The sequence below is a fragment of the Trematomus bernacchii genome, unplaced genomic scaffold, assembly GCF_902827165.1.
Source record: "Trematomus bernacchii unplaced genomic scaffold, fTreBer1.1, whole genome shotgun sequence".
NCBI classification, from domain to species: Eukaryota; Metazoa; Chordata; class Actinopteri; order Perciformes; family Nototheniidae; genus Trematomus; species Trematomus bernacchii.
Window position 1 is genome coordinate 10,100,455 of NW_022987720.1, and position 23,761 is coordinate 10,124,215.

Genomic DNA, 23,761 nt, shown 5'->3' on the forward strand with positions numbered 1-23,761 from the left:
CTCAACCTCCCGCTGGTGTTCACTTAGCATCCTGCCATTCACTGACAATTGGTCTATAATTTCCCCCTGTGGCATCTGTCAACATTGTTGGCTCTGATACAACTCTACTGGGTCCTGTTAACCCGGTAAGTAACACATTAGATAAATAATTATTTTGGTTTATTTAATTGATTGCAATAACTCACTTTTTGCTTTTTAAAAATCTCCAGGTAGCAACATGAGCTCGGATGCTGAGATGGCCCAATTTGGGCCTGCATCCGTCTTTCTCCGCAAACCTGAGAAGGAGAGAATTGAGGCGCAGAACCGCCCGTTTGATGCCAGAACGGCTTGCTTTGTGCCCGAGCCCAAGCAGCTGTACATCAAGGGTGTCATCCAGAACAGAGAAGGTGACCAAGTCACCGTGAAAACTGAAGCTGACGAGGTACATGTCTAACGGAATTAATGCGCAAACATCATTTGAAACTTTACATTTATCATACAGAAATTCTAATTTAAACAGCAGCTGCCTGGAATGTATGTAAAACACACTTCAGCACGCTTTAAAACTGGTTAGCGTAGCAAGAAGATTATATGATTTGTGAAAAATATGCCATGTGTGGGACTTTCAGCCTCAACTGGTTGGAGCTTGACTTTTTTCAATTTTTTATGTTAAAGGTCCTATATTTGAGAAAATTAGATATACATGTCTATTTTGTATCATAATGCTGTTGTAGGTGCTCTATACATACTGTGAAAGCATGGACCTGCTCAATCCATAAAGTAATGCACATACAGTAGCTTGTATTCAGAAAATGTGCCTTTAAACAAGCCACTGTAGCAGGATTATTAGGTCTGGGTTGTCCCAATCAGTGCCAAGTAGTTACAACTTATCCAGTCAAACAATCCCTGCATTTACTGTTATACTTGTTTTACTCTGACCTAGAAAATACAATTGTTTATTGGTTAATAGCTTTATGGTTTTGATTGCAGCCAATCACCACAAGTGTTCTTCATTTTAAAGTGATGTTTGTATTGTATTAGTTAAAACCCATACTGTAGAGTCTGAAGTCTGTTGAAATGTAGCAAAGTATACATTTATATTTAAATTAATTTGATATAATTGGTTCTCCTGAATCCTGCTAGTTATTTAGCTTTACAACATTTTCGCTACATGCCCATTTCCACTTTTGTATACTGTATATTTGAATGTTTTAAATGGTGTTATGTATCATTCTGTACCATGGTGAACTTTGTAGAAGCCAAAGATACTTTTCTTAATGTGATCTAAAGCTTCTGCAGCAGGAATATCCTCTTTTGTTCAATAAATATAATTCCATCTCCTCTTCTCACTTTATTTTCCAGATTGTAACAGTCAAGGAGGAAGATTGCCATGCTATGAATCCCCCAAAGTATGACAAGATGGAGGACATGGCCATGATGACCTACCTCAACGAGCCCTCTGTGCTGTTTAACCTCAAAGATCGTTATGCAGCGTGGATGATTTATGTCAGTAATGAAAGGGACTTTCTCACAATTTTGTATTTGATTCTCTGAACTCTCTTACCTCACACACTGTTTATTTCCACCTGCAGACGTACTCTGGGCTCTTCTGTGTCACTGTAAATCCCTACAAGTGGCTGCCGGTGTACGACCCAAAGGTGGTCTCGGCCTACAGAGGGAAGAAGCGCATGGAGGCCCCGCCACATATTTTCTCCGTCTCTGATAATGCATATCAAAATATGCTTACAGGTAAGAAAGAGGGAGGAAATATTAGAGCCTCTCACAGAATAACAGAGCTTTGAGTCTTTGTTATAACATAATGATGACCTTTAATGTTGAACATAAGAACCCGGACCCATTTCTACTTTTGGGGAAATTAGGGGAACATAATTTAAACGAAATAGACCACATAGAACACATTTCTGACAAGTAACCCCTCATAGTGCCAAAGATCTGAAAAGTGACATATATGTCACATTGGGCGTTAATAGTAAAGTAACTCTTATTTATAACTGAATTAATGAGGATGATTTTTGGTTTAAATTAGTTTGAATATTCTTTGAATTGGAGAATAAAGAATATATTAACTAAATATCATTGAACCAGCTAAATTAACTGAGCAGATCATAATCATATTTCTAATTGTGACATATGTGTCACTCCGGGTTTACTGTGAAAGTTTAAGGTTAATGTCCCGATGTGACATCAGTGTCACAGCGTTATTTATCTAATTTGTTTCATATAAGACTGTGGAACTGTGGAACAGCCTCCCAGTACATATCCGGACTGCTGAGTCAATTGAACTTTTTAAATCTCAGCTAAAAACCCACCTCTTTGCACTGGCTTTTAATACTAGTTGAACATTACATTTTTACATTTGTATGTGTTTTTTTTTTTTTTTTTTAATATTTTTCTAGTTATTGTGCTTTTTATCATGTTTTTAATTATTGTTTTATTATTGCACTCCCATTGTGTTATTTAATATTTATTGCCTGTACAGCACTTTGGTCAACTGAAGGTTGTTTTAAATGTGCTATATAAATAAATAAAGATTGAGATTGATTGAGATATCAATCTGATAAAGACATGTTTCCACAACAGGTTAAATGTAATAAAGGACATGTTATGTAAGCATTTTAATTCTTAAATGGCTGGAATTTTACCTTTAGCAACAGAAAACAAGCTTCTGAAATGTAGCTCGTTCTGGCACATGGACATCTTGAACATGTTGTCATGGGAACACAAAATCCCATGACCTGGCCCATGACCCACCAGACTGTTCAGGGTGTGTGACTTAGGGACTTCATAAGATAAAAATAAGGCTAAAGCTGTATAAGGAACGTTCCAGAACATTTAAATGTCATGTAACACCTGTGTCACGGTGGGTCCTTATGGGTTAACATAGTGGTACTAAAGATATAATGAAATCCCTCACAGCTGTATAACAGTGTTTATAAAGGATCCCATTGCTCATAATGACAGGGCCTTTAAGTCATATTGTCACTGACATTAAGATTTATCATCAACAGATCGTGAGAACCAGTCTGTCCTGATCACGTGAGTCCTGTTGCGTATTAGTCAAAATGTATTTTATAATTCAGTCCATAAAAAATAGACAGGATGATTTTTTGTTCTGTATTCACAGTGGAGAATCTGGTGCAGGGAAGACTGTCAACACCAAGCGTGTCATCCAGTACTTTGCGACAATCGCAGTGGCTGGAGGCGACAAGAAAGAGCACTCATCTAGCAAAATACAGGTAATCCCTCAACAAGATATAAGCATAGAAAATAGAATGGGAATGTGATGAAGGTGGCTGTGTCTTCCAGGGGACGCTGGAAGATCAAATTATTTCAGCGAACCCTTTGCTGGAGGCTTTTGGGAATGCCAAGACTGTGAGGAATGACAACTCCTCACGATTTGTAAGTATCAGCTCTCAAAATGGAGGCTTCAAACAAGCGACAGTAGATCCAAGAATAGCCTTCATCTCAAAGCCTTTTTTATAAACCTTTCACCTGGGCAATTTCACAGAAGAATGTATGATCTTTCATAGGGTAAATTCATCAGAATTCACTTTGGAACCTCAGGAAAACTTGCTTCTGCGGATATTGAAACCTGTAAGTTTGTTTTTCCACTGTAAAAATGTTCATTAAAATGTATAAGTAAAGTTAGGGCTTTTAATTGTGTGTAAAATGATGAGACTAATACCAATACCAGTTGATACCAAATTGGTACCAAGTGTATTTCAAGTTGTACTTTATTTGTTTATCTATTCATTTGTTTATTTAGTTTTAAAAGAATAATGTGTTATATCATTCAATATAGATTTGCTTGAGAAGTCAAGAGTGACTTTTCAGTTGACTGAAGAGAGGAGCTACCACATCTTCTATCAGATAATGACTGGCCACAAACCAGAGCTGATAGGTATGCTGAGGACATTATATCTGTATCAGATTAAGAGACAGTTTGTTGAATAAATTCATGATAATTAGTTTCTGTTTCTATGTTCAGAAATGCTTCTCATCTCAACAAACCCGTATGACTTCCCCATGATCAGTCAGGGACAGATCACTGTGGCCAGCATCGACGACAAAGAAGAGCTGGTGGCTACTGATGTGAGCTATCTCTTGTCTATCACTTTCAGATGGTTACGCATTAGAGTGTGGTGATTGGCGATTATCTTTGTGAAATTATGGGGTCTTTTCAAACCAAACCAGATTTGGTGATAATTGAAACAGTGAAAAGAAAGACACTGTCTGTTTAAGGGATTATAAGTTTGTTTATAGTGTTTTTCTGATTAATTAACAAGGCAGTCTTACTGGTGCTGTACTCCTGTATTTGCTAGTTCATAAAGTGTATTTATTCAACTCAAATAGGAGCTAATAGAATACAGAAAACTTGCTTAAAATTACGGCTTTTATACGCCAGTGCATATAAAAGTCGTCAACACTGTTTCCTGTTCTGACGGTGGTCATTTAGGAAGATAAAAAAAAAATGTTCCACCCTAATACTCTGTTTAACAGACTGCCACTGATGTGTTGGGCTTCACCCACGATGAGAAATTATCCATCTACAAGCTGACCGGCGCAGTGCTGCACTATGGGAACATGAAGTTCAAGCAAAAGCAGCGGGAGGAGCAGGCGGAGCCCGACGGCACCGAGGGTAAGACTTCTCAATTTAGTTGTAGTAGTTTATTTGTTCATAATGAAAACATGCAGGTATTAATACAAACACATGTGTTGTCTCAGTGGCAGACAAAGTGGCTTTCCTCATGGCTCTGAACTCTGCTGACCTGTTGAAGGGTCTTTGCAACCCCAGAGTGAAAGTGGGGAATGAATATGTCACCAAAGGCCAGACAGTCCCCCAGGTACTGTGAGAGTTCCAATATACAGGATATAGATAAATAGGTCATTACCAAATTTGCCTAAAAATACACATTTTGTGTTGGCAAAACATTCATCCTCAAAATCTCCTTTGTAGGTCACCAATGCAGTTGGTGCCCTGGCCAAGTCTATCTATGAGAAGATGTTCTTATGGATGGTGATACGCATCAATGAGATGCTTGACACAAAGCAACCAAGGCAGTTCTTCATTGGGGTGTTGGACATCGCTGGATTTGAAATATTTGATGTGAGTTTGGACAATTAGGTTTATTTTGGTCAGTTGATGGTGATGATTCTCAGTTTTATTTTGATATGTCATGTGTTAATACTTGTCTTTAGTACAACAGCATGGAGCAAATCTGCATCAACTTCACCAACGAGAAGCTGCAACAGTTTTTCAACCACAACATGTTTGTGTTGGAGCAAGAGGAGTACAAGAAAGAAGGGATTGACTGGGAGTTCATTGACTTTGGTATGGACTTGGCGGCCTGCATTGAGCTAATTGAAAGGGTAAGATTTATATAACACACATTAGTTTATCTATTTTATTTATATAGAAAAGTATAAGAATTGTCCTTGAACTGGATCTGTGGTTATCTGACTAGTACAAAAGCAAATAGCCATTGTTGTTAAGTTGTAATGGTGACAACACACCTCAGTTAGGACATAAGCTTGGTTGCACCTCACTGGGAAAAGTGTGGAACTAATTTTCTACAACCAGAATAGAATCAAAGCATAGAAGAATTAGCAAGCTATGGTAGCTGACTAGCAAGCTATCTGCTAGTTACTAGCTAGCTAGCTACTTCTCCAAAGCCTGTTTATGTTGTTACTTCCAAACCTCACCATAGTTAGTCTGCAGCCATCTGTAGGGGGTGATAGTTTACAGAAGTATGACCACTACAACGGTCGCAATGTCAACGGTATACATAGAGATGGCCGCTTTAACCATCCTGCTAAGTTAATTTGAATGGTTATGTCCATTCTACCATACCATTTTCTCCCTTTAGGCACCATGATTAATGTATGTCTGTGGTTCCTTCAACAGCCAATGGGCATCTTCTCCATCCTTGAAGAGGAGTGTATGTTCCCCAAGGCATCAGACACTTCTTTTAAGAACAAACTCTACGACCAGCATCTAGGAAAAAACATTGCTTTCCAAAAGCCAAAGGTTGTCAAAGGCAAGCCTGAGGCTCACTTTACTCTGCTGCACTACGCCGGCACCGTGGACTACAACATCACCGGCTGGCTGGAGAAGAACAAAGACCCTCTGAATGAGTCTGTGGTGCAGCTTTACGAGAAGTCATCAATGAAATTGCTATCTTACTTGTATGCTTCGTTTTCTGCCACTGATGCAGGTACAACATTTGCAGAAAGACAGAAACTTAAGTCTTAATAAAGACAAGTGGGACTCTGAGGTGGCAATTATTTGAACAACACCTCTAACAACCTCTGGGTTTCATACAGGCGCTTTCACACCGGAGTACTTTTCCCCGTAGGCTACTTTTCCCTTTTGGTTCCTGGGATTTTGCGTTCACACCAAAAAGAGAACTTAGTTCATGAGAACTTTTCCCCCCTTTTCAGTCCCTGCTAGAGAGCAGGTACTTTCCTGGGGAGAAAAAAGTTCCAATTTCTGATTGGCTGGGCGAATTGCAAACCACGGCCCGTAAAACTCTGAAAAGTTTTGTGAAGCCGCCATTGTATTTGCTGGCATTAGCATTATTAGCATTAGCATTAGCCCAGCGCACCAACGGAGAGAGACTAACTTATGGCAACACAACAAAAAACATGGGTGCGGTGGTGATGAGGAGGTGTCGGCGTTCTGTCGATTTACTCGGAAGGCTTCAGTACTCGGAAGTACTGAAGCCAGTCCCCAACTCCGGGGACTTCCGGCCGGGGACTTCGGGTGGCAGTATACGCCGTGAAGTTGTTTGCGGCCTGCCAGTAAACCCAAAGCAGAAGAAGAAGAAGTGACGTCAGCGGCTTCATTTGCGTAATCTTCCCTCAGGGACTTATTCCGGTGTGAACGCGATCTGCTCTTTAGTTCCATGAGGGAACTAAGTGCTGGGAACTAAGTGCTGGGAACTAAGTGCTGGGAACTAAGTACGGCAAAGCACTTGGTGTGAAAGCGTATGCCAACAAAATCTTCTGTCTTCTTTGTAGAATCAGGTGGAGATGCTGGCGGCAAAACTGCAAAGAAAGGTGCAAAGAAGAAGGGTGGCTCATTTCAGACGGTGTCTGCTGTTTTCAGGGTACAACATTTATAAAACACTGTCCTGATACAACTTTCTTGTTCGGTTAAGATCTAATGACCATTGATCTACTGTAGGAAAATCTCGGAAAACTCATGACCAACTTGAGGAGCACCCATCCTCACTTTGTGCGTTGCCTGATTCCAAATGAGGTTAAAACACCAGGTACAGATTTTCAAGAAATTGCATATCCACAAATTCCAAGGCTGTTGTTTGGTACACTGAAAAATGAAAACCATGATATTGAAATATGCTCCTAGTGTAATGTCCATTTCATTGTAGGTATCACGGACAATCATCTGGTCATCCACCAGTTGCGCTGTAACGGCGTTCTGGAGGGTATCAGGATCTGCAGGAAGGGATTCCCCAGCAGGATCATTTATGCTGACTTCAAGCAGAGGTCAGCATCGATTTCTACCTGAAAGAACAACATAAGGAAAACAAATACAGTTTCTGAAATATACATTTTATCCAATTTTGAACAGATACAAAATCCTGAATGCCAGTGCCTTTCCCGAGGGACAGTTCATTGACGGAAAGAAGGCTTCTGAGAAGCTTCTTGGTTCAATTGACGTTGACCACACTCAGTACAGATTTGGGGCTACAAAGGTACGTGTCAGATGCTTCATAAGGTTAACATTAGACAAACAATTTGTGGACTGTAAAAAAAGATTTTTTCCCTTATTTTGGTAACATTTCTCTCAACCACAGCATTTTCTCTTAAAGGTCCCATATCATGCTTTTCCGGTTATTACCCGTCCCCTTGTGTGTTATGAAGGTTTTTATGCATGTAAACGGTCTGCAGAGTCAAAAACCCTCAAAGTTCACCCTGTAGCGAGTAAAACTCTAACACAGAAAATACCTGTCTATGCTGCCCCAGAACGCCTGGTTGGAGATTTCTCTTTTTCCATTTGTTTCTTCCGGGAACCGCATGACGTCATGTGGTTCCCGGAACCAAAATGGACCAATCTGCGGAGCTCCTCACACACCAGGATCCCTTGGCGTCACTATCAAACGCAGTGGGGGGACTTTTAGCGTACATTTTCAACTAACAGGGAGTCCCATTGACTTGCATAGAGCTCCCTGGTTGGTAATAGACGAAAAATGCTCTCTGCAGACCCATTTTCACAGCGTTTATAAACCTTTTTCTTACTCAATATCAAGCCACACATATTGTTTTTACTTCAGCTGTGAGTGTTTGTGTGCTCAGGATGAGTTTCGCGCTGTCTCGCTGTATCGCCGACCCGGAAACCACACCAGTAAGCCAGCTCACTGAGCAGCGAGCCTCGCAACGTCCCGACCAATCAGAGCACACTGGGCTCACAGGGAGGGGGGGGGGGGCAGGAGCTCCAACAAGCTGTTTAGGACAGAGAGTGAATACCGGTGAATACACATACTTTACAGAGATGCTGTATGAGAAACCAATGTGAGTTTGGAAAATTGCACAGTATAAATCTATTTTAGTAGACCTCAACAATGGAATTATGATCAGTAGAAATGGCCATGACATGGGACCTTTAACTATAAGAGTAAAAATAGGAAATCATTGGTGAGTCCAAGAAATCAATGGATTCTTCTGACAAAACAAAAATATATTGTAGATAGGATCAGAAATAAGTGGACATTGGTTCTTATATTGTTTTCTGCATGACGCCTATTCATTGCGTTTAATGGACTGATGGCACATTACTACACTCTATTGTTGCAGGTCTTCTTTAAAGCGGGCTTACTCGGCACTCTGGAGGAGCTGCGAGATGAAAAGCTGGTCTCTCTCGTGACCCAGACTCAAGCAGTGTGTCGTGGGTATCTCATGAGAAAAGAAATCTCTAACCTAATTGCTCAAAAGTAAGGTCAACACCATAAAATGCTCTTTTACAATGACAGTAATCAAACCAAAACGACTAAAAACTATTATCTTACAGAGACTGCGTCTGGATTCTGCAGTATAACTTGCGCTCGTTCATGAATGTGAAACACTGGCCGTGGATGAAGCTGTTCTTTAAAATCAAGCCGCTTCTAAAGAGTGCAGGGACCAAAAAGGAGATGGTGAACATGAAAGAGGACTTTGTCAAACACAAAGATGACCTCGTAAAGTCGGAGACCAAGAGAAAGGACCTGGAAGAGGAGATGGTTTCTCTTTTGCAGGAGAAAAATAACCTCCTTCTGCAATTACAATCTGTGAGTGTCAACGCAAGTAAAAGCCACTGATCTCCATCAAATCATCTCAACAATCAAATTTAACCGTTATTCTTTATTTTTCCAAGGACTCAGAAAATATTTGCGATGCAGAGGAGAGATGCGAAGGCTTGATCAAAAGCAAAATCCAGCTGGAGGCCAAACTCAAAGAGGTGACCGAGAGACTGGAGGACGAGGACGAGATGAACGCTGAGCTGACCGCCAAGAAGCGGAAGCTCGAAGACGAATGCTCTGAACTCAAGAAGGACATTGACGACCTGGAGTTGACTCTGGCTAAAGTGGAGAAGGAGAAACATGCCGCAGAGAACAAGGTTTGGGATTTCTCTGGTAATGTTTGATGGAATATCTCCTTATATGGAGCCGAGTATCTCTGAAAAACGTTGCATTTCTATAGAAATGTATCGTTGTGACAACAGATGGGATTTTTGTGAAGACAGAGCTACCAAGTATTTTTGCAGATAACCCCTTTACAACAACAAAACACTGGTACAAAGAGAGTTTACATTGTAATAATAATGAATTTGTTTCATTAAACTACATTCAGCTGATAATAGTTACAGCTATTTAAAAATGAAATGTTATTCAGGTTATACTTTTAATAAGTATCTTTTACAGTGTGTTATTTATTTTGTTGTTATTATACATAGTTATTATTTGTTATAGATGCAACCACATTTAGATTAAAGATACACATTTAACCTTTTCACCTTTACAACATTCAAAAGGCCATACATTAGTGGTCAAGACTGTTTTTAAAATGATATTCTTTTTACTAAGCCCTATTTTTCATGATTACACTTGTTATTCTCTGGCATTGGGAGAAATTTGAGTGCTGCGTAATTCATGTTTATTCTTCATATTTAATGCGTACTATTGCAGGTTAAAAACCTGGTGGAGGAGCTGGCTGGTCAGGAGGAAAACATTGGCAAACTGACCAAAGAGAAGAGAGCTCTTCAGGAGGCTCATAAAAAAGCACTGGATGATCTTCAGGCAGAGGAAGACACAGTCAACTCTCTGACCAAAGCTAAAGCTAAGCTGGAGCAGCAAGTGGATGATGTGAGTTATTGTAGACAATAATACAATTACGGTGTTACTAGATATCTTAATTAACTTTGTACAATTTACTTCAAAGCTGGAGGGTTCACTGGAGCAAGAAAAGAAGGTCCGCATGGACCTGGAGAGAGGCAAGAGGAAGCTCGAGGAGGATCTGAAAATTACTCAAGAATCCCTGATGGACCTGGAAAATGACAAACAACAATCTGAGGAGAAGATTAAGAAGTGAGTTAAAACTGACAGCTCCCAGTTTGTGTTTGAGAGGCAGACACCTTCACATTTAAGAGTCTGCTAGAGACCTTCCTCTTCAAAAACGACTGCGCCTTGGCCATTAGAATAAATAAAACTGTGAAATGATAGTCTCATGGTGGATAAAAGCGTCATCTAAATGAAAGGCAACGCATGATAAAGTTTATAACAAGAGGCTGGTTCAAGGCAAGCCTGAGTCAGCCCCTAGTTTGTATTGTATGCTGGCTTAAGCTACATTCACACATGTTGTTTAAGCCGCATAGGTCATTTTTGCGCATAGGTAAGGCTTCAGGAAAGGAATAATGGAAAACCGTTAATTGTACTTTTGTTTAATTATATTGGATCATGGAAATAAAGGGAACAAAACGACTCTTGCCCGGTCTTGTATCATTTACCCCTGTGTAAGATTCTCCAACTGGTGCCTCAGCGGCAGTTTTATTTTGAGTTAATTACCGGTATCTGTTTTATTTCATTATGATTTTGGCTGCTACAGGCTGTATATAAATATAATTGGATTTGATTGAGGACATCTCATATCTTCTTTTCCTTGCAGAAAAGAGTTTGAAAACAACCAGCTGCTCAGCAAAATTGCAGACGAGCAAACGATTAATAACCAGCTTCAGAAGAAGATGAAGGAGCTCCATGTAATAAAACTCACATAAAAGTAATGCATTCATTTGACTGATAACTACCCTAACGGTATGCATGCTGTATTTCTTTATTTTAAGGCTCGTATTGAAGAGCTGGAAGAAGAAGTCGAGGCCGAGCGAGCTGTCCGGGCGAAGATTGAGAAGCAGAGGTCCGATCTCTTGAGGGAGCTGGAGGAGATCAGCGAGAGGCTGGAGGAGGCCGGGGGGGGCACCGCCCTGCAGATCGAGATGAACAAGAAGCGGGAGGCAAAGTTCATCAAGCTGCGGCGGGACCTCGAGGAGGCCACGCTGCACCACGAGGCCACCACCGCCGCGCTGCGCAAGAAGCAGGCGGACAGCATGGCCGAGCAGGGAGAGCAGAACGACAACCTCCAGAGGATCAAACAGAAGCTGGAGAAGGAGAAGAGTGAGATGAAGATGGAGATCGACGATTTGTCCGTTAATATGGAAACTGTCGCCAAAACTAAGGTGATTTTGTTAAAGGTCACCTATTATGCAAAATCCACTTTTTCATGTCTTTTATTCATCAACATGTGTCCCCTCTGTGTAAAGAGATTCTGAAAGTTTCAGGACAAAAGATTCGCTCTCTTTTTGTCCTGATCCATTTATATAAAAACCTGAAAATGAGCTGATCAGATTTTGGCCACTTTATGATGTCATAACGTTTTTTTGGCTTGTGTAACCATTAGCCAATCACCAACCAAGGTAACCCCCCCCCCCACCTTATCACCTGAATCTCCTCCTAGAGCAACATTGTGTTCTTTTTGAACCAAATATCTCTCAGAGGGGCGTGGGGAGTGGCTCCTTATAGCCTCAGCCTTGTGATGATGTGTTTTCCAGCTGATCCAAGAGGATTTTTAAAGACTGAAATGCTCATTTAAATTAAATGTTTGCAATGCATAAAAGAACACTTCTTCCTTCAGTTTATCAAAATGAACACTTTGGGGATACGTGGTTTTCACTGTACAGAGAAAGGATGACGAACTGTAATCTGAAAAGTAACTAAAGCTGTCAGACAAATGTCCATCCATCCATCCATCCATCTTCTCCCGCTTATCCGTGGTCGGGTCGCGGGGGTAGCAGTTCCAGCAGAGAGCCCCAAACGTTCCTTTCCCTGGCCACATCAACCAGCTCTGACTGGGGGATCCAAAGGCGCTCCCAGGCCAGCGAAGAGATATAATCCCTCCACCTGGTCCTAGGTCTACCCCTCGGTCTCCTCCCAGCTGGACGTGCCTGGAACACCTCCCTATGAGGCGCCCAGGTGGCATCCTTACTAGGTGCCCGAACCACCTCAACTGGCTCCTTTCTACGCGAAGGAGGAGCGGTTCAACTCCGAGTCCCTCCCGGATGACTGAACTTCTCACCTTATCCCTAAGGGAGACGCCAGCCAGCCTGCGGAGAAAACCCATCTCGACCGCTTGTATCCGCGTTTACGTCTTATGGAGTAGAAATGAGCATGAAACGAAACAACCTAAGTAACGTACTAGTACCTCAAAAGTGTAACTCATTACGAATACTCACCTACATACATAATACAGTGCGTAATGTACAACCTTTACACATTTTTAGGTGAACCTGGAGAAGACCTGTCGCTCACTTGAAGATCAACTTATGGAGCTAAAGACAAAGAATGACGAGAACTTGCGGCAAATGTCCGATCTAAACAATCAGAGGGCTCGTTTCCAAACTGAGAATGGTATGGAATTTTTCTCCTTTAAAATAAAAGTGATGTAGAGGAAGTATTCAGATCCACACTGTGAACAAAATCAGTTATGATGTAAGAGTGAAGTAAAAGTCCTGCATTGATAAAGTGACTTTAGTAAAAGTACGTAGTCTGAAAGAATATAGGCTGTTTAAAGCACTAATGTTGTGTTTGAGTTGGAGCTCTCTGAACTATTACCTAATGAGAATGTTATATTCAGTTGTACTTATGTGCAGTACTTAGGTCAAAGTAATTGTTTTCCTTACACCATTGGTTTGTATTGAAAGAAATGTTGTTTTTTTAGCTGAATATTCCCGACAGATGGAAGAAAGAGAGAGCCTCATCTCGCAGCTGACCAGAGGAAAGCAGGGATTCACCACGATGATCGACGAGTTAAAGAGGCAGGTGGAGGAGGAAACAAAGGTCAGTAAAGGTTTGGTAACACTTGTCTGCTTTACTTTGCGTCTTTTACTTATTAAATGTCTTTTGGTTGTTTTTCTTTCTAGGCTAAAATCGCTCTGGCTCACAGCGTGCAGTCGGCCCGGCACGATTGCGACCTCCTGAGGGAGCAGTTTGAGGAGGAGCAGGAGGCCAGAGCCGAGCTGCAGCGCTGCCTGTCCAAAGCCAACAGCGAGGTGGCGCTGTGGAGGAACAAATACGAGACGGACGCCATCCAACGCACCGAGGAGCTGGAGGAGGCCAAGTAATCATCAGTTAGACTCAAACATCAAACAGTCTCTAAGAGATAGGGTAGATCTAAAGGAGCTCAATTTACAGTATATTTCTTTATTTTTCTAATTCAAAAGTACATTTTCTTTCTACTGATTATATTGCAATTCCACAAGGCTTTCTTTTTTTACATTGTTTGGGAAATTCAATTTGTCTCAATGTGTAGCAACAACATGGAAATACATATATATGTTTTTAAATATATTAAAAACGGACTGACTATTTGAATATATTGCAATAGTAATTTATTATATTTGTCACTGGTGTTTTATGACATTTCCAAGGAAAACAAGACTTAATTACAGACCCATTCATCAATTCACTGATATCTGTCATATTGGCTGCATTCTAGCACTCACTTTGTTTGTACATAACAAATGTCGCCTTTTAAACTTTTAAACATAGTGGTTACATTTTTGACAGGAAAAAGCTTGTTCAGCGTCTCCAAGAGGCCGAAGAGCAAATCGAGGCGGTGAATTCAAAGTGTGCCTCTCTGGAGAAAACCAAGCAGAGACTCCAGAACGAGATGGAGGACCTCATGGTGGACGTGGAGCGGTCCAACAGCGTGGCAGCCACCCTGGACAAGAAGCAGAGGAACTTCGACAAGGTATTTGCGTTTATTAATACCACATCAATGTCATAAAACACATCATTAATAATGAATAACTAATAGTATGGTACAGACACGTTTTCTGGATCTGTATTTGGATTTAAGTCTGGGCATGTATATTTATATTTGAATTTTGGATTTTCTTTTACCTAATATTTATTGTCAGTGACTTTTTTGTGATTTCAAAGCTTTAAATTGATAGAATATGGGCATATAATGCATTTTATATTTTTAATTTAGACTGAACTTTTTATCCCTCCTGTCTTTTATTTTATTTTTTATCTTTAGCTAATCTAAGTTCATGACATTGTTCTTTCAATATTTGAGTAACATTTCAATTATACTTACTACTTTCAAAGTGAAGGTGCTACCTTATTTTTCAAGTTGTGCAGTATCTGTTTATCATAAACCTTTGACAAAAAATATCTTCTATATATACTATCCATTTATCCATCTTATATTCTCAAAAGACTACTTTCTACCAGCTAATGTTTCACTGAATTCAGATCGTGGCCGAGTGGAAGCAGAAGTACGAGGAGTCCCAGGCGGAGCTGGAGAGTGCTCAGAAGGAGTCTCGATCTCTGAGCACCGAACTCTTCAAACTGAAGAACTCCTACGAAGAAGCGCTGGATCATCTGGAGACCATGAAGAGGGAGAATAAAAACCTGCAACGTGAGTCAAGTCTCACTGTGAGAAAAGAGCAGCTTATGTTGTTGGGAACATTTTAAAATTTTTAATTCTGTTTTTATCACAGAGGAGATCTCTGACTTCACGGAGCAAATAGGGCAGAGCGGGAAGACGGTCCACGAGTTGGAGAAGTTCAAGAAGCAGGTGGAGACGGAGAAATATGACATGCAGACTTCTCTGGATGAAGCTGAGGTATAAATGATCACAAACATTAAATACGTCTCAAGCATTGGTGAAGTACAGAGGGGGAATTTAACTAAGTTTTTCTACTTAAGTAGAATTTGAACGTCCTTGCCACTTTCTTCTTATACTCAACTACATTCCTTAGTTAAATATTGTACTTTTACACATATATCTGTCAGTTTTATTTACTTCACAAATTAAGATTTTTGCACATTTTTGATAATCTTTGAATTCCTGAATGGTTCCAACTTCTCAAATGTAAACATTTCCTGGTTTTCCTTCAAATATTGGAAATATCTTTATTGTATTATATTCAATTCATCTCATTACCTTGATTTCACTTCATCTTAAAGATATATATAATACTTTGAAAAAAATATAAAACTTTATTTTCTGACTTTACACATTGACATTTCTTATCCTCTTCATGTCCTGTGAAAACCAGGTACAGTATCTCCAGATGATTTAAAATATTTTATGATAAACTGAAGTGTTGAAAATAATTTTAAACTAATTAAAATGTCTTGGATCAGCTGGGTAATGAATCGTCACAAAGCTGAAAACAGGGCTAGCGTCAAAGCTACAAACGTATGACAATGTTATAGAATAAGATACATTTCCGTAGATCCAACTGACCAACAGTATATAAAAGAGTCAAATACTTCCCCCAGCCCCGTGTAAGAACCAACTGATGTTTTTTTCAAAGGCCTCCCTGGAGCAAGACGAGTCAAAGCTCCTGCAAGCGCAAATTGAGCTGTACCAGGTGAAGGCTGAAGTGGACAGGAAGGTGGCGGAGAAAGACGAGGACATGGACCAGCTGAGGAGGAATAGCCAGAGACTGATGGAGTCCATGCAGACCACTCTGGACGCCGAGGTGCGGAGCAGGAACGACACGCTGAGGGTGAAGAAGAAGATGGATGGGGACCTGAACGAGATGGAGTTCCAGCTGAGTCATTCTAACAGGCAGGCAGCCGAGTCACAGAAACAGCTGAGGAACGTCCAGGGGCAACTCAAGGTACAGCAAGATATAAAGCAAAAAACAGATCCGGTTTAGACAATCGCTTTGGCATGTAAGGTAGCTCATAATCTAAACACATTTCTAGGACGCCCAGATCCACCTGGATGATTCCATCAGAGGGCAGGACGACATGAAGGAGCAGGTGGGCATGATGGAGCGCAGGACGGCTCTGATGCAGGCCGAGGTGGAGGAGCTCCGAGCGCTCGTGGATCAAATGGAGCGGAGCCGCAAAATATCTGAGCAGGAGCTGGTGGACGCCAGCGAGCGTGCAGGACTGCTACACACTCAGGTAGGTGGTTTATGAGTATCAAACATATTGGAATAAACCCCTTTTTATATCCAGGCATTACACTGGTCGAATAAAACCTTTGATCCTGCTGGATTTAAGTCTCTTTTTATCTTTTGCAGAACACCAGTCTTCTTAACACCAAGAAGAAGCTGGAGGCGGATATAATGCAGTTTCACAGAGAGATAGAGGAAGCCGTTCAGGAGGCGAGGAACGCAGAGGAGAAGGCCAAGAAAGCCATCACTGATGTGAGTGCATTCAGACACTCACTATTTAGCTCATGAACATTTCTCAAATGTTTGTTTTCATTCTTAGGATACTTTCAGGTGGAGGACATTTGTATGAACAGTTCAAAACATACTTTAAAGCAAATTCTTAGATGTTGTTCTAGTTAAATGTCTGACTTGCAGAGGTTGATTTCCATTAGATTTAAGAAAAAGTCCCGCCTGACAAAAAAGGTTAACAAAAAGTGCTTTTAACTGCTGTTCAGTAAGCTATTTCCCTTCTCTGCTGATGTGTCTAGGCTTTACTTTTATTATGTGATATTTCATTTTACTAATTATCATGTGTATAATCTGAAATCCCCAAAACACACACACACACACTTTTCAGTTTCTTCATTATGTTTCGGTCTAATAATTTGCCATCATTACTATAGAGTTGTATTATTTTTCCTTTATTTATATTGAGTTCTCTGTAAGATAAATCAGTGGGTTTTCTGTCTCTTCCTGTACGATATATAATTTGTTATCTGTGTTATGTTTGTGTATTTATAATAGAGCAAATAAAGAGCTTGTGCTGAATAAATGCTTTGCTCTTCTTCGGGCACCTGTAGGCGGCCATGATGGCGGAGGAGCTGAGGAAGGAGCAGGACACCAGTGCTCACCTGGAGAGGATGAAGAAGAACCTGGAGGTGACGGTGAAGGATCTGCAGCACCGCTTAGACGAGGCGGAGAACCTGGCCATGAAGGGCGGGAAGAAACAGCTCCAGAAACTGGAAGCAAGGGTATGTCTCATGTTTCTGCTTCCACGTTAGAGATTCATAGAAATAATAATAATAATAATAAAAAAAGGTTTTAAGGTTTGTAATCTGCACCAAAATGGACATGATGGTAGATCAGAGAATATCCAGTCTCTCTTCAAGGACAAATTGTGCTTTTATGCAAAATGAAAACCCTGTCAAAGTCATTTAAATGTTCGATGGATTGCAGTGTGACTAAGAACAAAAGGCCAATCCATCAAGAATACTGTATGTTTCTGTGTAGTTGTCCATAAAGCCGTCAACTAAAGTCCCTAGACAGAAGTCTAAATAAAACCCTGGAAAATCATTGGATCTCTCGCTGTCCAGGTCCGTGAGCTGGAGAGCGAGCTGGAAGCTGAGCAGAAACGTTTGACGGAGGCCGTGCAGGGAGTCCGTAAATACGAGAGGAAAGTCAAAGAGATGAGCTATCAGGTACAGAAACTCTGTTTCTCCTTATCTTTTATTGAAGCATTTCACCTCCATATTAATGTTGTACAAATATACCTGTACTTGTTTCAGTGTGAGGAAGACAAGAAAAACAACACTCGACTGCAGGACTTGGTGGACAAGCTGCAGAACAAGATGAAGGCCTACAAACAGAACGCGGAAGAAGCTGTGAGTGAATCAAGATTTGCAGAAACATTTTCAGTAATTGCCTCACCACTGGAGATGTTATTAACGTTTAAAGATGATATCAAATATTGATCCTCCTGTAGATAGACTTTTCTTATATAATGTTATTTCTACAAATTCTAAAGACACATCTGTTTTCTCTGAGAAGTAGTCATTTTTTAGGGTTAAGTCATCATTTTATAATAATAAAGTCATTAGGTATCGATAATAAAGTTTTAATTTATTGAAAATAAAGCAATAACTTTTCAGGTAAAACATTTTATATTCCACAAATAAAGTCTTGATTCAACAAGAATAGACTTAAGTCTTAGTTCCTTAATATTTATAGAAAGTCATTATAACAGGAATAAGGTTTTGAATGAAGGCCTGTTACTCTCAAAGAAGTTCCACAGTGCAGTACTAGTACTTATACATCAGTAAATGATGAGAATACTTCTTCCACCACTTATCAATACTCTTCATATATTCCAGGAGGAGCAGAGTAACAGTCACCTGGCCAGATACAGGAAAGTTCAGCACGACGTGGAGGCGGCCGAGGAGAGAGCGGACGTGGCCGAGTCTCTGTCCAATAAGATGCGAGCAAAGAGCCGGGAGATCGGGAACAAGGTACTGAGGGACTCTTACATGTACAGTAAATACTTATAATAAGCTGTTTCTTTGAGAGGGGTAACTGGGTTATTGAGGAGTTGATAGGACCACAGGCTACCTTTGTCAAACGGTTGAAAGAAAAAGACAACTTATAGAGGTAATTCAAAAGTTAAAATGAAATAATAATGTTTGTTAAACTATAATAACAGCTGGGCTGACAGATTTGGAAAATTGAAAGAAGAGAAGGAGGACAAATGTGAATTTTGATATTTTTAAAAGTATGTGTCTCTTACATACAACACAAAGTCAGAGTTGTAATTCACATATTTATTCTGCATCACAACCTTGGACCAAGATCACCATGTAAAGTCACATTTAAGACCACGGTAAACAATTGAGTTATCAAGAAAAAATACATTATCATAAATCAATTGTGGTCCCCAAATATGCAAAATAAGAAGTAATCTAGGGTCAAAGAATAGAAATTCCACCTTTTTATAAATTACTTAATAAAACGTCATATTAATAGACACTGTTTTTGCATCATTTGCAGGCACAAGAAGAGCAGGGCGAGAAGCTGAATGTTGGACTTTAACTCTCCAGCGGATAACTAATGTGCATGACAGAAATAAATGAGATATAATAATATGAATGTGTAAAGTTTAACACCATAATATGTCAACTCTTAACTAAATCAGTAAATATTGCTAAAATAAATTAACAATCACCTGCCAATTGAGTCAAAACTGTCATTAATATTAAATGACCTCCTCAACATCAAATCCAGTATTGATATACTGTAGAGTAAAACATGAACTGTTGCTACAATGTGTCTTAAAACATTTAATAAAATTACATTATATCTCCCGTGTTGAAAAATCAACATTTATTGTTGATTTGAGAATAAAAAAAAGAAAGACAACTAATATGACTAATTTATTAATGATATATTATTATTTAGCTCGAGGCTCACTCCATCACAGTTTGCAATAACCTGATTATTTTGGAAAACTAAATATTAAATCACCATAAAAATATAAACTGACAACATACGGTGATTCTTACGTTACTGTGCATATATGTCGCATACTCCTAAATTAAAGTGTTAAATGGAGGTACTAACAATATTTATCCATGCATTCATCCAATATATTTATATATATCACCACATAAGATTTATTTCCGGTTAAATCCATCATCATTTAGTCATTTCCTCTCATCTCAATTGAAATGTTTTCCATTTCCTTAACCGTCATAGATCAGTTTCCTTCTGTATTCTTAGCATTGCTGTCGTTTTTAGTTTTAGAACAATAATACATGTTTGAAAAATATAAGTCAATGTGTTCTGTGTTACTTGACAGGTAAATGTATGTCCCTCACGTTGACCAATGAAAACAAAAAAGATAATAATACAAATAATGGTGATATGCCTCTCAAGATGAAAACAATAAATCAAAGCGTGGGATATTTCCTTTATTACTATTTAATTGAAATGAAGGCAACATACATCAACTACCACAATGCAAACTACATTTAGCATTTAAAGCCACTATGTGTGGATGTGAAACATTTCCTGCGTTGCCGCCCTCCAGTGGTGGTAGGAGAAAAGACACTTGTTTTTCATCCACAATGCAATGGACACATTCAAAAAGTGAGTGCTAATGAGTAAAACAAGATTGCAAAAACGTTTTTAAGCACTGCTGTGCTGGGAAGGTTGCTGTATTGATAAAAACAAAATGCAATTGAGACGTCCTGAATTAACAAATGATTAAAAATATATATATCAAAGGTGGAAGAAGTACACATTTTACCTCAATTAAAAAAAAAAAAAAAATACTCTTTAGTATAATATTTCACCCATTCATTCAGAATCCTGCTAAAGTATAAAAGGAGAATACAGCAATATGTTGTCATTTTCTACAGACAATAAACATCAAAATAATTAGAAAGAGATCTTAAATCTCAATGGAACAAACTTGGTTGTATAAGAAATAAAATAAAAGATCTCATCCAATCAGATGCAGAAGAAGTCATCTGATCTTTAACCTAATTTAAGGTAGTAATTCCACAGTATAAAATACTTTATAACAATCAAATGTCCTTCCTTAAAAGTTTGACTTCGGTTCAAGTACTCAAATCTAAATGTGCTTCAAGTAACAAAAGTAAAAGAACTCAATATGCAGAATAATATTTTTTATATCATTGTATTTTAATTATTGATGCATTGTCTCGCAGCTGGTAAAGACGGAGCTATTTTGTATCCCTATTTATTACGTGGTTTAGTTGAATACTGGATTATAATTGATCAATTTGGATTTCAGGTGTCTGTTAATTCTCGCTAACAGACCACTGCCAAGGAGAACCGGCCCTTGTTAAGGACGATCAAGTATGCGCAATCATATCAATCTGTAAAAAGAACGGAGTCCGGTCGATTTTACTTTAGGTGTGGACGAAAAACATTAGTTTTCTTCATCAGAAAACAACGTGGAATACCTTTTTGAATATCCACTTTTATATTTGATGGCTAAACTGTCCCCAGTAAATAAAAGGAGAAGGCAAGAGATTCCATTATAGAGGCTGGACGTCAGAGAAATCAACAGAAGTAGAGACAGACAGGAAGTAAACACTAAAGGGATCACGGTATGGGCTGTGGCAGTGTTTAAAGGTTTGTTAATGAGAAAGATATTGTGAATAGATTTTGGGTGTTTCTCAATCGCGAGTACGCTTGCTTGGTAGCACATGTCTGCCGAGCATCTTGCTTCAGAAGCGAGGCAAGAATACTTCCTGGCATTCGGAAAACGAAGTGTGGAACACGCTAGCAAGTGTGCAGGTGTGCGTCATATGAGAGGCCCCGCCTTACATCTTCCACCACAGATTTGGGGAAATTGGTCCGTGCGCAAAGCATTGTGGGGATTTTAAGGCCGCGGAGTCTACTCATGTGCAGCCTCGATATTTCTCCAAACGGAGTACGCCGGACTCGGTAGATTTCCAAGTATGCTGGAGATTGGAACAGTACTTCGGCGGCACTCGATGACGTAGTATGCTTGAAATAGTGGCTCTGAAGCAGCTTTACTCGCGATTGAGAAACACCCATGGACTGTTACAGAAAACCTTGATCAGAGCTGCCGTCATTTTAAGTTACGATGCTATTGCTGCACTAACAGCCAATGTTAAGCAGTGGAACAAACCCATTTTTCTTGTTTGTGAATTCCACAATGGTAACTTCAAAATGGTATTAAGTTGAATGTACTTAGCTAATTGACACCACTGCATAAAATCACACACATAATGGCTTTAAATAACGAAATAAACACACATTTCTTAAGAGTATGTTGCACACTAGCTCAGCTTCAGTCTTCTTCTTGGCAGCCACTCATTACTCTCCGCTGTCTTTGGCCTGCTGCATGAGACATAAAACATAAATCATCATCAGTATTAATGAGACACAGTTTGATACCAGGAGCCGGCGGACTCACCTTCCCCATGTCTTGACCCTTGACTTTCATCTTATTGATCTGGGACTCTGCGATGTCCGCGCGCTCCTCCGCCTCCTCCAGCTCGTTCTGCACCTTCCTCAGCTTCGCCAGATGAGTGTTGGCCTGCTCCTCCTGTCACACACCAAATTAGATTCAAATGCACCAATTATAAAATATTCTTATTAAAAAGAAAGTCCCTCACAGCTTCCTCGGCCTGTCTCTTGTACGCTTTGATCTTCAGCTGGAATTTGTCCACCAGATCCTGCAGCCTTATCACGTTCTTCTTGTCCTCATCCGACTGAAAATCAGAAACAGGAAACAGATCCGTTACTACTGACTGGTAGGATACTTGTGTTTCACTTATTCAACTTCAGAGGTAAACATTGCAGATTTGTTAGCTTCAGTTCATTTTTAGATGAAACTCTTTGGTCCCCCTTCCTGTCAAGTGAAAACCACAGTGTATTACTAGGGAAAAGGCGGATGTAAAATAGAAAATTGAGGTAAAGACTTTTAGTAAAGTAAGAATTCAGGACATTACCTTGTTATGGAGTGTTGTTACAGGGTGATACTAGAACTTGGATGTGAATATTTCCTCCCCCACTATAGGAACAAGGTATGAGAGTTTACCTGATAGGTGAGCTCTTTAATCTTGCGCTCATATTTGCGGACTCCTTTCACAGCGTCCGAGCCGTGTCTTTGTGCTGCTTCAAGCTCGGTCTCCAGCTCTCTAACCTGCAAACGAGCAGTTACAATATCTTTAAACGATTCAATATGTGACCTGCTCCATCGAAATCAGTCGCATTGACCCCAAGACCCATTTTGAGTTGTATACATTGTTGGAAAGAGGAGATTCCTAGCTTTCTAATGATATCAGGATTGTTGTTGTACTCCAAATATTAAGCTAAATATGTCACATTATATAATGACTGTCACCGAGTCATCATTTTGAGAAAAAGGCCTTTAAAGTTTCCTCTTCTCTGGAATCCATCAATCTGATTGATTATTATGGAGAGATGTGTCAAAATGAGAGAAACATGAATTAGAAATCTATTTAAAATACGTTGTTTACCATATGTGATCCTTTAACACCCTCTCCATCCTGTGTTTCAGGTCAAGTCTCTGACCCTACCTGAGCGTTGTGTAACACAGTGATGTAATACCTTTCTGACCTTTGACCTGCCCACCTGTCAGAGCTCACACTGCTTCCTCTGAGACACAAACACACCTCCACCTGTAGGGTACCTGCTGTATGTGAAGCACCTGAGAGGAGCGTCACCTGCATGCTCTGATAACAGCAGCTTTGATCAGGTTAGCTGTTGCTTTTCTTTACTGCTGCAGCGACTACACACACACACACACACACACACACACACACACACACACACACACACACACACACACACACACACACACACACACACACACACACACACACACACACACACACACACACACACACACACACACACACACACACACACATATATAACTTCTTTTTTTGTATCAGGAGGTAGAACATCTACTATTAGGTGTGTGTGTGTGTGTGTGTGTGTGTGTGTGTGTGTGTGTGT

At 39.8% G+C, this 23,761-nt stretch overlaps 2 protein-coding genes across 2 annotated transcripts; one reads left to right on the plus strand and one right to left on the minus strand.

The window, feature by feature from the left end:
- Nucleotides 1-217: 217 nt before the first annotated feature.
- On the plus strand, nucleotides 218-19,338 carry LOC117492557 (myosin heavy chain, fast skeletal muscle-like). Its single transcript, XM_034142863.1, has 39 exons — nucleotides 218-421; nucleotides 1,342-1,485; nucleotides 1,572-1,728; nucleotides 3,009-3,036; nucleotides 3,125-3,236; nucleotides 3,307-3,399; nucleotides 3,531-3,594; nucleotides 3,803-3,901; nucleotides 3,989-4,092; nucleotides 4,501-4,639; nucleotides 4,726-4,844; nucleotides 4,958-5,107; nucleotides 5,200-5,370; nucleotides 5,906-6,215; nucleotides 7,021-7,109; nucleotides 7,187-7,274; nucleotides 7,392-7,509; nucleotides 7,595-7,718; nucleotides 8,818-8,954; nucleotides 9,032-9,287; nucleotides 9,374-9,616; nucleotides 10,185-10,361; nucleotides 10,438-10,583; nucleotides 11,161-11,251; nucleotides 11,336-11,725; nucleotides 12,827-12,953; nucleotides 13,264-13,382; nucleotides 13,466-13,662; nucleotides 14,112-14,295; nucleotides 14,805-14,970; nucleotides 15,053-15,177; nucleotides 15,875-16,183; nucleotides 16,272-16,475; nucleotides 16,595-16,720; nucleotides 17,308-17,478; nucleotides 17,821-17,925; nucleotides 18,013-18,108; nucleotides 18,598-18,732; nucleotides 19,268-19,338. The coding sequence occupies exons 1-39, from the start codon at nucleotides 218-220 to the stop codon at nucleotides 19,307-19,309; spliced, it is 5,859 nt and encodes a 1,952-aa protein (XP_033998754.1). The 3' UTR covers nucleotides 19,310-19,338.
- A 2,752-nt stretch (nucleotides 19,339-22,090) lies between these two features.
- LOC117493166 (myosin-7-like) lies at nucleotides 22,091-23,472 on the minus strand. Its single transcript, XM_034143595.1, has 5 exons — nucleotides 23,320-23,472; nucleotides 22,818-22,922; nucleotides 22,393-22,488; nucleotides 22,191-22,322; nucleotides 22,091-22,114 (listed from the first exon to the last, which is right to left on the minus strand). The coding sequence occupies exons 1-5, from the start codon at nucleotides 23,470-23,472 to the stop codon at nucleotides 22,091-22,093; spliced, it is 510 nt and encodes a 169-aa protein (XP_033999486.1).
- Nucleotides 23,473-23,761: the final 289 nt, after the last annotated feature.

Excerpts from the sequence above, each read along its gene's own strand:
- LOC117492557 (XM_034142863.1), top strand. The coding sequence starts at position 218 with ATGAGCTCGGATGCTGAGATGGCCCAATTTGGGCCTGCATCCGTCTTT. Across the intron at positions 4,093-4,500 it reads AAGAGCTGGTGGCTACTGAT|ACTGCCACTGATGTGTTGGG; the intron begins GTGAGCTATCTC and ends TCTGTTTAACAG. Across the intron at positions 18,109-18,597 it reads AACAGAACGCGGAAGAAGCT|GAGGAGCAGAGTAACAGTCA; the intron begins GTGAGTGAATCA and ends CATATATTCCAG.
- LOC117493166 (XM_034143595.1), bottom strand. The coding sequence starts at position 23,472 with ATGCAGGTGACGCTCCTCTCAGGTGCTTCACATACAGCAGGTACCCTA. Across the intron at positions 22,489-22,817 it reads TTAAAGAGCTCACCTATCAG|TCGGATGAGGACAAGAAGAA; the intron begins GTAAACTCTCAT and ends TCTGATTTTCAG. Across the intron at positions 22,323-22,392 it reads AGAGACAGGCCGAGGAAGCT|GAGGAGCAGGCCAACACTCA; the intron begins GTGAGGGACTTT and ends GGTGTGTGACAG.